Genomic DNA, 17576 nt, shown 5'->3' on the forward strand with positions numbered 1-17576 from the left:
ATATGAGACTTTACACCTATTTTATCAGTGTGATCGGTATCGGCCGATAATTAGCATTTTATGCTGATCGGCTGATCGGCTTTAATGACATAATTCGCCGATCCGATCAATGACGTCATTTACTCCGCGTCGCCACCGTCCACAGTATAGTTGAATCCAAAAGCTAGTTTATTTTTAGTCTTGTCACGTGTCTTTTGACGTAGTACTATAAATATCTGACGGCCAATGACGTTATATAAAAAAAAAATTAAAAAAAAAATGTGGAGCAGACAACACGTCTGAGACAGACAACACGTAATGCGTGGATCAGACTACAAGACAAATTTGCTCTTTCATGATTGCACTATGTCAGACTACTGCAATAAAATCTTGTATTCCGATACCACCGCATCCCGTTTTTTACGATCATTCGGCATTATCTTGTCAACTCCAATGCGACCGGATACACTAGTTACAGTCGCGACGACAACACGAGTGGATCAGCCGACTGTTTTATAAGAACAAAATGGGGAATACCGTCTGTTGGTGGTCACCGGTGCTCAGGAGATGAGATGATGTTTGTTTGAAACTTGCTTGAGGCATGTTCCCATACTTTTAATATGATACGGCTTGCAAGCAGGCAATAAAACGTTATGTAGCCTAGCAAGCTATTGGTAGCACTAACCGTTGTACGTACACATGCTGCGGTTCTATCGAATCATGCTCTAAGGTTTCGCTGTGGGTGAAGTAAGTTAATTACAATAAAGTAATTTAATTACAGTAAGTTAGCACTCATTATTTATGTTATGTTGTAATGTTGGTTTGACCTGACTGTTTAGAATACACGATCTGACTAGAGGAGTGATTTCCAACCTTTATGGAGCCAAGGAACATATTTTACAATTGAAAAATATCACGGCACACCAACAAACAAAAATGTCACAAAAGGTTTATACATTAATTACTGTATTTACTTCCTGCCATCTAATAGAAGACCATTCATTTGTTCTGTCACTATGCCTCACTGGCATAAATAGAGCAACAAATATACATGATTTATTGTAAATATATATTTTTTTAGCAATTAAGTACACAAGTATATACAGTAAATCAACAGGTAATTTAAATTGCTCCATCTTGTGATCAGTTATCGGTTTTTTAAACTCACTGATCGGTGATCGGCCCCAAAAATCTGATCGTGTAAAGCCCAATAGATAGATAGAAAGCCCAATAGATAGATAGATAGATAGATAGATAGATGGATAGATAGATAGAAAGCCCAATAGATAGATAGATAGATAGATAGATAGATGGATAGATAGATAAAAGCTCTATATTTATTTTTTAAATGTTTGTATTAGATTTCTTTGTTTTGAAAACATTGCAATTTTTTTAAGAAACTAATGTTTTTTTCAAGAGAAAACATTTTTTCAAAGAAAAAAAATCATGTTTTTTGAAGAGAAATTTTTCAGCAAAAACATCTTTTTTTATTCTTAAAAATAGATGAATGTTGAGAGAGTATGATTGATATACTGTATGTATATCTACTTTAACAAAAATCCATGTATTTTAAAAAGTTGCACGTTGGAATTGAAAAACTGCAAGTCAAGCAAACAGATGAGGCGTTGATGTGTGCACGGGGGTGTAACCCTAATCCACTGATCTCTACGCTTTCTTGTGCGTGCAGCAGGAGGCATCACACCTGCTGACCCCGTGGTGGACTTCATACCAGGTCAGCTTCCTGCCTCCTCCTTCATCTTGATGTTTGGACATAACAATTTTTTCATTAAAAGCAGGGTTAGGCATATTTTTCATGTCTTTTAATGTTCAAAGGACAAACTGGCCAGGTAAAACAAAAAAGTTGTAAAATATAAATATGTATGTAAATATATAACATTTTATTTTAAGAATTAAAAAAATATTATTTCTGATTTTTAAATGTTATTTATAATTCATAAAAACATTCGTGGTAGGTTTATTGAAGACTCTAAATTGCCCGTAGGTGTGAATGTGAGTGCGAATGGTTGTTTGTTTCTATGTGCCCTGCGATTGGCTGGCGACCAGTTCAGGGTGTACTCTCCTGTGTGTCCTCTCGCCCGAAGATAGCTGGGATAGGCTGCAGCACGCTCGCGACCCTGGTGAGGAGAAGCAGTACAGAAAATGGATGGATGGATTCATCAACAATACAAAAAATAAGTAAAAGAAATACAAAATAAATAGATAAGTATTATAAAAGAAATATTTTTGTATCATTTTAAAAATAAAGTTTAAATCTGAAAATAAATTATACTTAAATAATAAAATTAAAAGACATATTTAAAATAAATAAGTATAATAATTTATGTGAAATTATTTATTTTACTATTTATTTTATGTAGAATTAATTAACAAATATTTCCTAAAATGAATTTAAAAATGTTTAAATGTATTTTTTTTAATATCTATTTTATTTACAATTAATAAATTAGCCAGTTATTTCATGAAATAGGCGGCACGGTGGAGGACTGGTTAGAGCGTCAGCCTCACAGTTCTGAGGACCCGGGTTCAATCCCCGGCCCCGCCTGTGTGGAGTTTGCATGTTCTCCCCGTGCCTGCGTGGGTTTTCTCCGGGCACTCCGGTTTCCTCCCACATCCCAAAAACATGCATGGTGTGTGTTTTTTCATAAAAACATACCACGAATGTTTTTATGAATTATAAATAACATTTATAATTCATTTTATTGAAGACTCTAAATTGCCCGTAGGCATGACTGTGAGGTCGAATGGTTGTTTGTTTCTATGTGCCCTGTGATTGGCTGGCAACCAGTTCAGGGTGTTCCCCGCCTCCTGCCCGATGACAGCTGGGATTGGCTCCAGCACGCCCGCGACCCTAGTGAGGAGAAGCGGCTCAGAAAATGAATGGATGGATGGATTTCCTGAAATAAATTTTAAAATGGAAAAAGGTATATTTATATGTAAAATTGCCAACTTTACTGTGTATGTTTTTGTATACAATAAATTAATTTATTGTTTTTTTCTAAAATAATTAAGTTAAATGTATATATAAAAACAATTTAAATATATTTTTTATTTACAATAAATTAGTTAGCCAATTATTTATGAACAATTGCTAAAAATAAGAATGACTGAATGAATGGAATAAATATTACAGGACTCTCTCGGTGGGGCGGATTTAAGGACGGAGCGGGCGTATACTTTGTCCACCCATGCATTAAGAATATATGTGAGACTTTATCAATGTAGTCGATGATGTCATCTTCATCACTGAAAGCAAAGAGCATCTCAATGTTGTGACCATCTGCTGTCACACCAGGAAAGTTCAACTTCTTGCAATGAGTCCATCTGGAGTGAAAGTTTACACCTGGGAGTCAAGTTTATTCACTTTCAGGCATCAGCTTTCATGGGTTAGAGAAAGGACAGGCACAGGCATGCGGCCATATTGCCACTGTTCATATAACATGCGAGTAGGCCTGTCTTCATTAACAAAAAATATACGTAGAGGTAGTCAGGTTATAGAAAGAAAGAAAAAGAAGGAAGAATAATTTAGGAAAAAGTCAAAACTACATTTTTTTAGACTTTTTTGTGGAAATAAGATTTTTTTTTTAACTTTTTCGAGAAAACATTCTTTTATTCAAATTTTTTGAGACGAACTCCATCCATCCATCCATTTTCTGAGCTGCTTCTCCTCACTAGGGTCACGGGCGTGCTGGAGCCTCACCCAGCTATCATCGGGCAGGAGGCGGGGTACACCCTGAACTGGTTGCCAGCCAATCGCAGGGCACATACAAACAAACAACCAATTGCACTCACATTCACACCTACGGGCGATTTAGAGTCGTCAATTAACCTACCATGCATGTTTTTGGGATGTGGGAGGAAACCGGAGTGCCCGGAGAAAACGCACGCAGGCACGGGGAGAACATGCAAACTCCACACAGGCGGGCCCGGGGATTGAACCCCGGTCCTCAGAACTGTGAGGCAGACACTCTAACCAGTTGTTCACCGTGCCACTTGAGAGGAACTCATTGCAATAATTTCTTGTTCTAGAGTTAAGACATTTTCTTTTAAAAATGTTAAAAGGTTGTATGTGGTGGTCAAATTAACTTGTGCCAATCCCTTGACATGGGGGGTAGTCAGAATCTATTAAAAATAACCTTTCTTTTCTATTATCATTTTTTCAAAGTTGTATTTTTTAAACTGTGTATTTAGAAAAAGGTCAAGAAAGAGTATTTGAAAAAAAAGGTTGGTGAAAAAAAATTTGAAGAAATTTTATAGAATATTAAACATAGAAGTTTAAAAAATTTATTGTGAAAAAATTACAAATTACAAAAATCAAGAAAAATAACAATAAATGTTTTGGAGTGAAAAACATTTGTTTTTCAAGAATAAAGATATTTGTGAAGAAAAACATATTCAAAACAAAAAATGGTCGTGAATTACACTTTCATCAGTCCGTGATTTGGGGGGGTAGTCGCAATCTCATGAGAATAATAATAATAATTTTGAGGAAAAAATATGAGTGAAAGTTTTTTTAATAATTAGAAAAATATTTTTTTTTCAAGGGGAATTAAGTTATATTTCTCGAAGAAAGGTCAGAAGTCAGGATTTTACAATAAGAAAGATGGGTTTTTTCAAGAAAAAAAGAACAAAAAAAAGATATAAAAATGTCCTGAATGGGTGGTTTGAACACAACCATGTATCAACCCCTTCACTAAAAAAAATAATAATAACAAAAAAAAAACATAAAAGAGGAAAAAAGCCACAAATGAGTAAAACTCTAATGAGATGATAACATTTTACAGGTCCATGTTGTGGGGTGAAGTACTTGGTTCTAAACATACAACGTTCAAACTGTCCCAGTGGGATACAAATGACGCAACCAGGCAAACAGAAAATGCAGGAAGTCCTTGGGGACACGGAGCGACCCTGAGTTCAAAACTGGCTTTTTTCTTTTGGGACATTTAAAGCTCAAACCAAAAAAGAGGGGGGGAAATGGAAAAGACATGAGAAAAGCTTTGAGGGTTTTTTTTCTTAAGAGCTGGATGAAAGCCTCCTGGGTGTCAATTAGAGCAAGCCCAACCTCTCTGGAAGAGAGCCACGACGAGCACAACTCATCTCTGCATCCTATTAACAAACAAAAGACCTTTCAAATGGGAACGAATGCATCCTGTTTGCTTTGCTTTATGTTGGACATAACACAAATGAATTTGTACATAAGTGGGAATTTATTGTTTACGTCCGCTAACGCAGTAGTGAAGTCATAATGACATAAATGTAAAACAATCCAATGCAAAACATTAAGTAGGCCCTCATTCAAAGCCCTAAGGTATGTCCATGTCATCTTCCTTTGGTAGTTGTCTGTGCTCTCCTCTCCGCTTTGCATCTGCAGAAGAATTTAGTTTGCTGCAACACTGCCCTGAGCCTGTCTTTCCCTCCCCCTCCTCCCCTCTGTATCTGTACATTGCGACTAGCTGTGGAATATTGATGTTACAAGCAGACCTTTCCTATCACAACTGCAAACACGGAAAACGTCTGCTCCTGTCTGTGTGTGTGTGTGTGTGTGTGTGTGTGTGTGTATGTATGTATGTATATATATATATATATATATATATATATATATATGCATTAATATAAAATGGCAATATGGCAGCTGCTTGGTTCGCTCAGACTGATGCATGTCTTGTATGGCTGTGGAATTTTGTTTAAATATGACTGTCTCATTGAATTTCAACTTTTGTCATATTTTTTACTGGGTTAAAAAAAGATTTTGATATTTGTCAGAATTTTTTTTTATCTATTAGTCGACAAAAAAACGCTTCTTTTTAGAAATGTTTTTGCCCCAAAAGAGCATGTTCCTAAAAATATATGTATACGATACACTAAAAAATAGCTTTTTTCAAAAAAATTAACTTTTTTTCTTCAGAAGACTGGAACTTGGGGGAAAAAAACGCCTTTATTTCAAGAATTTCTTTTTAACTTTTTCCAATGGAAAAAAAACAACTTTAACTAAACTTAAATTCATTTTTTTGTTAAACTCAACTTTTATTTTCCCCCAAAATATTTTCTTATGAAAAATAAAACTTCCCAAATTTTTGGGATTTTCTTTTTCAATAAATAAATAAATAACTAATAAGGCTGTTTTCCTAAGAAAGATAAACTTTTAAAAACGCAACTTTTTCAAAAGGATAATAAAACCTTTTTCAAGGAAAATACAACTTTAAAAAAAAACATATTTTTCTAAAGAGATAAAATTGTCCTGGTGTTTTTTTCTTTTTTCTTGAAAATAATTTTTAAAATACAAATATTCAAATCATGTCTTTCCATAAACAAAATGTTAAAAAAATAGGACTTCCTTGTTGGAAAAAAAATAATAATTACACTTCTCTGAATATGATCTATTTTTTTTTTTTAATTTATACGCTGGTATTGTAGTCAAATGGATAGTGACCCACAACATCCAGCAGATGGCATTATAGTGAACAAAGCTTGCTGTAATTACCGTCACCTCCAGAAGTGGAGTGGAACATGTTATGATTTTGTTTAGGATTTCCCAATTGTCAGTCGAGTAATATGCTATAGTTAAGTGCTATATATTTGACGCAGCTAGTGTAACTAATGAAGTGTCCAGTGAGCATTGTGTGTGTCCTTGAGCCTTCGTATTCATCAAGCTAAACATTTCCCCGAGCTACTCTGTGTCAACTTCCATGTTGTAACCACTTGTTGTTCTTGTGGTGTGCAGACTACTTGTGGTTCGCCTGTAACTTCGACTTCACCTCCTTCTGTGGTTGGACCACGGAAGCGGGCTCGGGTGCCGAGTGGCTCATCCAGACTGGCGCAGGCGCTCCAGCCGCACGCAGAGCGCCCACGCTGGACCGCACGGGTAACACACGTGTGCTCGGCATTGTTGTCGTTGGGGTTGTCGGTTTTGGCTCTCTGAGGAAAAACCTGGAAATGTTTTAAAACAAAACTTGAGAGAAGCAAACTGCTGCTGATAAATCCTTACAGTAAATCAACAGGAAGAAATATTTAATCCTGACTTCTGCTGTAAACAGTCATACAATTCAAACTTGAAAGTTTTGTCCACATTTTCTTTGCTAGTAACATTCTGTTGGTGTCCCAATACTTTTGTCAAAGTCCACATTTTAACTTTTTCACTTCCAGTAGTTGTCCACATTTTCATCCCTAATTCACTTCTCGTAGGTGTCCCAATACCTTTGTTCAACTCACTCCACATTAAATTTTTTGTCCTCATACTGTTGTCCAATTTTTCTTCACTTTTATCACTTCCTGTTGGTGTCACAAAACCTTTGTCCCACTAACTCCATTTTTCTTCCATTTGTTCTCCTAATACCCATCTATGTCCAAGTTTTCTTCATTCTTTCACTTCGAGTAGGTGTTCCAAAACATTTATCCATATTTTTGTCCCTTTTTCACTCCCTGTAGGTAGCACAAAACTATAGTCCATATTATTGTCCCTTTTTCACTTTCTGTAGGTATCCCAATACGTTTTTTCCAACAAACTTCATTTTTCAAATTTCTTTAGTTTGTTGTCCTGGTACTTTTGTCTTCATTTTCTTGAGTTTTTCACTTCCTCTTGGTGTCCCAAAACATTTATCCACATTTTCTTCACTTATTTACTTTCTGTCGGTGACTCAAAACATTTGTCCACATTTTCTTCATTTTTCTCACTTCCTGTAGATGTCCCAGTACTTCTGTCCAACAAATTTCACTTTTTTTCAATTTGTTGTCATAATACATTTGTCCACATTTTCTTCACTTTTTTTTCACTTTTTCATTTCCTTGAAGGTGTCCCAGTACTTTTGTCCATTTTTTTTCACTTTTCATTTTCTCTAGGTAAATGCCATATTTTCTCTTTTTAACTTTGTGTTGGTGTCCCAATAGTTATGTCCACAATTTTCACTCTTTGTAGATGTTCCTCACTTCCTTCAGGTGTCCTAATATCTTTGTCAACATTTTAGCTTCATATATATGTCCTAGTACTTGTGTGTAAACTTCAGATTTCACCCTTTTCACTTCCTTACAGGTATTCCAATACTTTTGTCCACATTTTGTCACTGTCTTTGGTGTCCGAATACTTTGCTCAACATTCCCTCGCTGTCTCCTGAGTCTTGTTGTCCTCTGCTTCCCCCTGTAGGCCACGCAGGAAACTTCATCCTTATGCATCTGACTGACTCGCCATTAAGAAGTGAGGAGTATGTGGAGAAGGTGGCCAGGCTGTCCAGTCTGCCAGTGACGGCGCCCCACGCCGACCTGTGCTTGTCCTTCTGGTACCACATGCTGGGCCAGCACCCTGGGGTGCTCCACATCAGACAGGAAGAGGAACAGGAGCTGGGGGAAGGGAGGGGGAACATCCTGTGGACAATTAGTGGACACCAGGGGACGCGATGGAGAGAAGGACGAGTTTTACTACCGAGATCCAGTCAACCTTACAGAGTAAGTCAAAATATCTATCTATCTATTGGTTGGTCAGTCCCTCCATCCGTCTGTCTATCTGTCAGCCTGTTGTCGCTTACAGGGAAAGTCTAAAATCTTTTGTTTCTTTTCTTGTAAAAACAGTGTAATTGCTCCAAATGTCCTAACATATTTTTAAGTCAGGTGTTGCCTTCAGGTGCATTCTAAAATCAGTGTTTTCGTTACACAACTGGGTGATTGTTCTAAGTTCTAAATGTCCTTAAATGTACTGTTAAATAATCTCTTTATCTTCTAATTTTGGTGTTACATTCAATAACAGTGTAACAAACAAACAAACAGGTGTGTCACATAACACACCTGGAGGAAGGTGTCAGGTGTGTTATGTGACAGAAGAGTCTCTGCTAGGATGAAGGGCAAAGTTTATAAAACAGTGGTGAGGCCAGCCATGATGTATGGATTAGAGACAGTGGCACTGAAGAGAAAACAGGAAGCAGAGCTGGAGGTGGCGGAAATGAAGATGTTGAGGTTCGCTCTCGGAGTGACCAGGTTGGATAAAATTAGAAATGAGCTCATCAGAGGGACAGCCAAGGTTCGATGTTTTGGAGACAAAGTTAGAGAGAGCAGACTTCAATGGTTTGGACACGTCCAGAGGAGAGAGAGTGAGTATATTGGTAGAAGGATGATGAGGATGGAGCTGCCAGGCAAGAGAGCTAGAGGAAGACCAAAGAGAAGGTTGATGGATGTCGTGAGGGAAGACATGATGGCAGTTGGTGTTCGAGAGGAGGATGCAGGAGATAGGCTCTCATGGAAAAGGATGACGCGCTGTGGCGACCCCTAACGGGACAAGCCGAAAGGAAAAGAAGAAACACAGTTTTCCCTCACACAACAAGTGGGTGATTGTTCCCAGTGTCCTCAACTGTTTCCATCTGGCTAAGTCTAGTGGTGCCTTTGGTGACAGTCTGAAATTATAACTTTCCTCGCACAACAACTCAACAACTGAGCGATTATTCCAATCAATAAATGTTTCTATTTAGTATCTCCTTGTGGTGTTGCCTTCGATCCCTGACTGAAATGATAGTTTTTACTATCTGCTTCAAACAAAACAAGTGTTGTTAAATTATCTATCTCATGCCCAGTACACACATAAAGACAACCGGGCTGTTTTGTCCCCTTCCCGACCATAGACGAAAAACACCAGACTGTCTTATGTCTTGTAAAATAATCTGAGATGTGTTAAGAGTAAATTTGTCCCCATAAAAAGGTCCAAAACAGGTCAAGGCCGGTACCAGTAATCTTACATTCAATATTTATGATAAAAAATCTTCATGTGTGTGGAGAATGTTGACGACTCCCAAGTCATGATGTCGCGAATTGTGACGTGAAATGGAATATAGCCAATCACGAAGCGACCTGACTCAGGAACAAGGAAGCGGCCGTAAATAAAAACAAACAAACATGTCCTAGCTGATGTTGGGTTTTTTTGTGTGTGTAAAAGTGGGTTTGCCAGAAGGCAAGAAGTATTTTCCAAAGACAGTTGTTTTTTTTGAGAACATCACTATTCTACGACTATTCTCGCCTCCAGTCCCTTCAGAAAATGTCTGGAAATATTGGCGCAACATCGCCAGTTGCGTGTAAATTAAGCCTTCAAAATAAAAGCAGGCGAGTAAAATAACACGGTTCACACACCCGACACGCAAGGTCCACTGGACCTTAGAAATGGAGGACCAGGTGGTGGAGCTGTGAGAGGCCCGAGAGTGCTTATTTAATGTCTGCGTCAAGTTTTTTCAGTGCAGGATTTTTCTGGAAAAAATAGTCCCAAATCATCACGTCATCTTCAGTGTTGCGTCTTGTGTTACTTGGGTTGTTGCTGTGTTTCTTCTTCTTCGTTTTTGTTAGATCACGTTTGATCACTCCAGATTTCTGTCTTTGCTGACTGGATTCCAGCTGGGTGGTGGTACAGAATCTTTTATGTGTGAGGTATTGTGTTGAGATTATCAGACCACACTGTACACAGGATGACTAAAACTGTTCAATGCCCGATTTTTTTTTATCTTAATATCCTGGGTCTGTCACAGATAAACAATCTTTTAAGATTTGAAAAATCCTTATGTGAGTATCAGGTCTTAGTCTGGTGTTGCATTGAGGGACTGTCTGAAATCCCACTTTTATATTTCTCGCTGGACATATTTGACGAAAATATTATGTTTTCAGGTGGTTGTGGAGGGTGTTGCGGACAGACTTAGCACAGGACACATGGCCGTGGACGACATCCGCATTTTAGACGCTCTCAACACCGACCACTGCAAAGGTTTGGACTACAACCGCCATTTTAAACGGCATTTTTATTTTTGTCCTGTTCCTAACACCTGGTTTTCCTTCTTAAGATCCACAGGTTCCTCCATCTCCGCCCACACAAATCATCATCCTACGTATGTTCATACCTCTTATTTATGTAATTATGTATTTATACCAGTAGAGGTTGCTTTATTTACTCCACTGCAGATGGAGAGGGCATCTATTTGGGTATAGATCATCAACATTACTACTGCATAAAATGTGATAACATCCATCCATCCATTTTCTGAGCCGCTTCTCCTCACTAGGGTCGCGGGCGTGCTGGAGCCTATCCCAGCTGTCATCGGGCAGGAGGCGGGGTACACCCTGAACTGGTTGCCAGCCAATCACAGGGCACATACAAACAAACAACCATTCGCACTGACATTCACACCTACGGGCAATTTAGAGTTTGGGATGTGGGAGGAAACCGGAGTGCCCGGAGAAAACCCACACATGGCACTGGGAGAACATGCAAACTCCACACAAGCGGGGCCGGGGATTGAACCCCGGTCCTCAGAACTGTGAGGCAGACGCTCTAACCAGTCGGTCCACCGTGCCGCCCCATTCTCTTCCTTCACCCCCAATAAGAGCACCACATCTTCCTCCTCGTTCTCCAAGACCAGCACCACTTCCTCACTGCAACCATGGGGTCACTCAATAACCCCTCTGCTAGTGACCTTCACCCCTGATCCTGCTAATAATAATAATAACAATAATAATCATAACAAGAGTTATGTTCTTAATCCACAAAGGCTATCCTTGTAACAAAATGTCATAAATCACACACACAGACGCACACCCTGGTGGAAGGTTTATGTTTTCTTATATCAGAGTAATCCCGCTCATTTGTTTACATATCAAATAATATGTAAGTATCCCTTCATTGCTTAAAGTGTAAATCACAAAGTCAGGTCACAGAGACTTGATCATTTTCTGATGGTGAGCAACAACAAGAATCAATGATGCTTGCAATGCATAAGAACTAAAGTATTTAACAATTTTGTATCCCAAATCATTTGCATAACAAATGCATGGTCTGCTAGGTGTAATATTTTGCCATTTTCCCACTGTGCCCACCAGTAGTCTTGCTGCTGGATCTGTCCTCCACTGAAAAGATCTGTCAGCTTTGCACATTTTGGTTAACGTCTGGTGTGGGCCTAGGGGGATGGAAATGACCCGCTTAAGGCTTGTCTGCTGCTTAACAACAATTGTTGGTCGCACCCCACGCAGCACAATGGCAAGGGTCCGACGAAGTCACGAATCATAAACACATAGCTATAGTCTATACAGGTACTCCAGCCGGCCCGGGCTTGGTGTGCACGGTGCTCGTGACCGGCTTTGTTGACATAGGGCTACCCTATAAATCCTCTTGTAGTTGTTGAATAGTCGCCTGTAATTATGTTTTGTTAAAAGCTGTGTGTATTGTAAATTATATAAGCATTATCATCTTCCAAAAAAAAAAAGACACTTGGCTAGGTAAGCCTGGACAGGGCCGGCCATTCGGGAGTTGTCCCGAAATTCCCGATTGCCCGGTTGACTTAATGTTCTTTGTCCTCTGCGAAGAATGACGAATATTACTGTAGCTCACAGAGGAATGACCATATAGCCGTATGTGTCTGTTATTGTGCCCCCCAGTTGACCAAGGTGCACACAACAGAAGGAGCAGCTCTATGTCCATTAAATTGAATCAAAAAATGTGGCACAAACTGTTTAATATTTTTACATTCTGTGTAATTATGTCACTGTATATTTTTAGTGAGTACAATATTATAGTGGTATTGTTCTTATTAATAACATAGTACAAAAAATGGAACGTATTAATGGCATTTACATTCATTTCAATGGGGAAAGATGATGATCTCAACTCCACTTCGAGATGAAATATGCTGTTGATGTCCATGTGATGTCATTTTAATGTTATCTTTTTTATTTTTATTTAATTTTTTTTTTTTCAGCGATGGACTCTGTACCGGAAGAGGCAGCGGGCGAGCTGAGCGGCGGCGTGGGCGAGGCGGACAGCATGCTGAAGACGCTGGACCCCATCCTGATCACCATCATCGCCATGTCCGCCCTGGGCGTCTTCGTGGGCGCCGTGTGCGGGGTGGTGCTGTACTGCGCGTGCTCGCACGCCGCCATGGCCGAGCGGAATCTCTCGGCGCTGGAGAACTACAACTTCGAGCTGGTGGACGGCGTCAAGCTGAAGAAGGACAAGATCAACGCACACACTAACTACTCGGAGGCGTGAGGGGCAGGGGCCGGCGCAGGGGCCGCCGTTGGACTTCAGGGTGGGCGTTTCTTTCTCAGGAGCGGCAGTGCTACAGACTGACCTGCAGGGGGGCACTCTGTGCAAACTAACTGACTGTACAGCAAAAAGAAAAAGAAAAAAAGAAGAAGATAATCTATTTGTTTGGGGGTTTTGTTTTGTTGATTTTGTGGGGGGTTTGTGTTAATCTTCTCATGCTGGTGATGAGACCAAGTCACAAGTAAATGCGTGTGTGTGTTTGTGCGTCTGTGTGCGTGTTTACGCGCGCGTGCGTGCGTGTTTGTGTGCGTGTTCTAACAGTGCCTTTTTTCCCCACCACTTTTTCTTAATAATTTGCCTTTTTTTTCTTTTTTTCAACCATCACGAGTGTCTCATCCGGGGTTCCCATACACACACACACACAGAATGTCTCAGTGTCCAGTCGAAATGTGAAGACACGATCAGTATTAAGTTGAAATGTGAAGACAATGTCTTAGTGTTCAGTTGCAACATGAAGATCACGTCTCAGCATTCAGTCAAAATCAAATGACTGCGTCTCGTCATTCGGTTGAAACATGAAGACAATGCATTGGCGTTCAGTTGAAGACAATCTCTCCGCATTAAATTGAAGAAAAAATATCTCAGCATTCAGTCGGAGCATGAAGACATCTCAGCATTCAGTTAAAGGCGTCTCAGTATTCAGTTCAAACGTGAGGACAATTTCTCGGCATTCCTTTCAAACACTAAGACAATACCACAGCATGGAGAAATACATTTGGTGATAGTTCAGAAATAATGTGATTATTTTCTGGCTTATGTTCTTTTGTGGTCAAATTCACATTTTGTGATGCTTGTGTGTGTGAGTGCGTGCGTGGGGGGAGCTTTTGAGAGCACACATACACACACACGTTCTATCATATTGTACATAATTTTAATATATTTCTATGGGAGTTGTTTTTCTACGCGGGAAGGTGCAGCAGTATCCTTTCTTTAGTGCTTCGATCTTTGATATGTCGTCCCATACAACACACACACAGACCATGTTTGTGTGTCTTTTAATGTGATTTGTGTGGGCTGGCGTGTGTAAAGATTTCCGGACTGAAGGGAAGCGGCGCTTTCGTACAGGGTAACACTGGACCCCCGACAAGGAGGAGCCAACACCTCAAGTGTCTCCATCTTTTCAGTAGGCTGGTTGCCATGACAACAGGTTGTCTGTTTGTGTGGGTTACACAACAAAATGGCTGCAGCATCCTCACACACACACACATTCAGTACATAGTGCTCACTTTTCTAAATCTAAATTACAGCGGAACCACCAAAGTGGAAAACTCAGCATCCTGTGGTTGACTTCAAAGTTGTTTGAGTTTCAAACAAATGTTCCCATGCAAAATCGTCTGTTCCAGGGTCAAAGTGGTACCATCAAGAAAAAAACTTTTTGTCAGGGTTTTTTGAATTCCAAAATGTATTTAAAAAAAAAGACTGTAAATGTAAAACTAGGCAACACGGTGGAGGACTGGTTAGAACATCTGCCTCACAGTTCTGAGGACTGGGATTTTAATCCAGCCTCACCTGTGTGGCGTTTGCATGTTCTCCCTGTGCCCGTGTGGGTTTTCTCCAGGTTTCCTCCCACATCCTAAACACATGCATGGTAGGTTAATTGAAAACTCTAAATTGCCCGTAGGTGCGAATGGTTGTTTGTCTATGTGTGTCCTGCGATTGGCACCCCCCTCTCGCCCAGAGTCAGCTGGGATAGGCTCCAGCACACCTGCGACCCTAGGGAGGATAAACGGTACAGTGATGGATAAATGTAAAACTAATATACACACTACACACCAAATGAAGACACTTCTTTTGCTCCCTTGCTAGCCGTTATGCTTCCAGCCACATGCTACTTACACTAGCATCTGATTGGTGAAATTGATTTGTGTGTGAATTATTTAACATGGAGTGGCTGCGTTGTCTTGATGTTGCGTTCAAGGATGGTCCAGAATCCCCTCACAAAACAACCAAGTGATTATTCCAGCGATCATTAAATGTCTATCTCGCCAACGAACATTGGTGTTGTGTTCAGGGACAGTCTCAAATCACAGTTTTTCTTCACGAAGCAAGTGAGAAACAATTTCTGAGTCAGGTGTCACCCTCAGGGACCACCTGAAATCACAGTTCTTCATAAAAACAACTAATCTCTGAGTCAGGTGTTGCCTTCAATGACAGTCTGAACTCATATCTTCCCAAAATGTCATTGTCATTAGCTTCCAGCTACATGTATTTATCATTTTGTCATTATCTTTGTACTAAAGTCTTGTGAGATTTGTTGACGTCACACGTGATGATGCTTGAAATTCGCGAATTGTTCAGACTTTTGGAAGTTCCGCTGTAGCTGAAAATGTGATTTTTTTTTTTAAACACTTTTCACATAGTTTTTTTTTCTGTGCACTTTTGTTTACAAATTAGCCACAATATTTTTTTATTGATGTTTTTTTCCAAATTACCTTATTTCACAAGTAAACATTAAAAATGGACTTTAGTGAGCCGGTGAACAAGAAAGGATGCCGCAGCACTGGATGTGATTAACTAAAAACATGTTGCACTGAAATGTAAAATAAATTTTAAAAAAAGATATGATAATTTTATGATGTATGAAAACAAGATGGCGTTATATGTTGTTTTTAAAATAATAATTTAAAAAATACTTTCCCATGAAGGTGTACAATCTCACACCGGAAAAAAAAAAAAAAACATTTCTGTGGATGGTAAAATGGCGACGTGCTGTCAAATCGATGATGTTTTTGTAACATTTCCTTGTTTTTGTTTGTTTTTCAAATCTGCTTCTGTAATGTTACTGTTTTCCACTCCAGAAAAAATGAAAAGATGGAAAAGCAGCCCCTCGGCCTTAAAAAGTGTCAAACAAGTGATTTAAAAAAGAAAAAGAGACTACAGTAGTTTGTACTTTCTGGTGCACGTCCAGATTCATCTCCTCTGTGTTGTTGCAGATCATTTGGACTTTACATTCCAAACAATTGGATCAATAAATGTTTGCATTAAATGTCACGTAGGCAAATCTTTTTTATTATTATTATTACTATCAATAATGATTCATTAACACGAGCAGAACATATTTGCCCAAAATATTGGGATCTCTCTAGGAAAGTTTAGACAAAGGTGTTGGGACACCTACAGGAAGTGGTTTCAGTTTACAAATACAACAAATTCGAAAAATTGCTAGTAATCATATAAAAAAACACACACACAAACAAACATGCAATTACATTCGTGTAACATAAAATTTACAGTGGCTATGGAAAGTATTCAGACCCCCTTATATTTTTCACTCTTTGTTATATTGCAGCCATTTGCTAAAATCATTTAAGTTCATGTTTTCCCTCATTAATGTGCACACGGCACCTCATATTGACAGAAAAAAAATGGAATTGTTGAAATTTTTACAGATTTATTAAGAAAGAAAAACTGAAATATCACACAGCTGTAAGTATGAAGACCCTTTGCTGTGACCCTCATATTTAACTCGGGTGCTGTCCATTTCTTCTGATCATCTTTGAGGTGGTTCTACACCTTCATTGGAGTCCGTTTGATTATACTGATTGGACTTGATTAGGAAAGGCCACACACCTGTCTATATAAGACCGAACAGCTCACAGTGTATGTCAGAGCAAATGAGAATCGTGAGGGCAAAGGAACTGCCTGAAGAGCTCAGAGACAGAATTTTGGCAAGGCACAGATCTGACCAAGGTTACAAACAAATTTTTGCTGCACTTAAGGTTTCCTAAGAGCACAGTGGCTTCCATAATCCTTAAATGGAAGCCGTTTGGGACGACCTGAACCCTTCCTAGAGCTGGCTGTCCGGCCAAATTGAGCAGTCGGGGGAGAAGAGTCTTGGTGAGAGAGGTAAAGAAGAACCCAAAGATCACTGTGGGTGAGCTCCAGAGATGCAGTCGGGAGAAGGGAGAAAGTTCTAGAAAGTTAACCATCACTTCAGCCCTCCATCAGTCGGGGCTTTATGGCAGAGTGGCCTGACGGAAGCCTTTCCTCAGTGCAAGACATGAAAGCCGGCATGGAGTTTGGTAAAAAACACCCGAAGGACTCCAGGATGGTGAGGAATAAGATTCTCTGGTCTGATGAGACCAAGATAGAACTTTTTGGCCTTAATTCTGAGCGGTATGGGTGGAGAAAACCAGGCACTGCTCATCACCTGTCCAATACAGTCCCCCAACAGTGAAGCATGGTGGTGGCAGCATCATGCTGTGGGGGTGTTTTTCAGCTGCAGGGACAGGACGACTGGTTGCAATCGAAGAAAAGATGAATGCGGCCAAGTATAGGGATATCCTGGACGAAAACCTTCTCCAGAGTGCTCCGAACCTCAGACTGGGCTGCAGGTTCACCTTCCAACAAGACTATGACCCTAAGCACATAGCTAAAATAACGAAGGAGTGGCTTCAGAACAACTCTGTGACTGTTCTTGAATGGCCCAGCCAGAGCCCTGACTTAAACCCAATTGAGCATCTCTGGAGAGACAATGGCTGTCCACCAACGTTCACCATCCAACCTGACAGAACTGGAGAGGATC

General features: G+C 39.6%; 1 protein-coding gene across 4 annotated transcripts in view; it reads left to right on the top strand.

The window, feature by feature from the left end:
- The window catches only part of LOC133488506 (neuropilin-1a-like), an 82984-nt gene extending 66942 nt beyond the window's left edge, over positions 1-16042 (top strand). For 3 of the 4 annotated variants that reach the window (XM_061796439.1, XM_061796441.1, XM_061796442.1), the window contains 6 exons: positions 1667-1711; positions 6719-6859; positions 8135-8433; positions 10624-10720; positions 10797-10841; positions 12705-16042. In XM_061796439.1, coding sequence (XP_061652423.1) covers positions 1667-1711; positions 6719-6859; positions 8135-8433; positions 10624-10720; positions 10797-10841; positions 12705-12994 — 917 coding nt within the window. In that variant the 3' untranslated portion in view covers positions 12995-16042. The remainder of the gene's footprint in view (positions 1-1666; positions 1712-6718; positions 6860-8134; positions 8434-10623; positions 10721-10796; positions 10842-12704) is intronic. The other variant, XM_061796440.1, reaches the window with a different exon arrangement.
- The last annotated feature ends 1534 nt before the right edge of the window (positions 16043-17576 follow it).

Source organism: Phyllopteryx taeniolatus, chromosome 14 (genome assembly GCF_024500385.1).
Source record: "Phyllopteryx taeniolatus isolate TA_2022b chromosome 14, UOR_Ptae_1.2, whole genome shotgun sequence".
Lineage (NCBI taxonomy): Eukaryota > Metazoa > Chordata > Actinopteri > Syngnathiformes > Syngnathidae > Phyllopteryx > Phyllopteryx taeniolatus.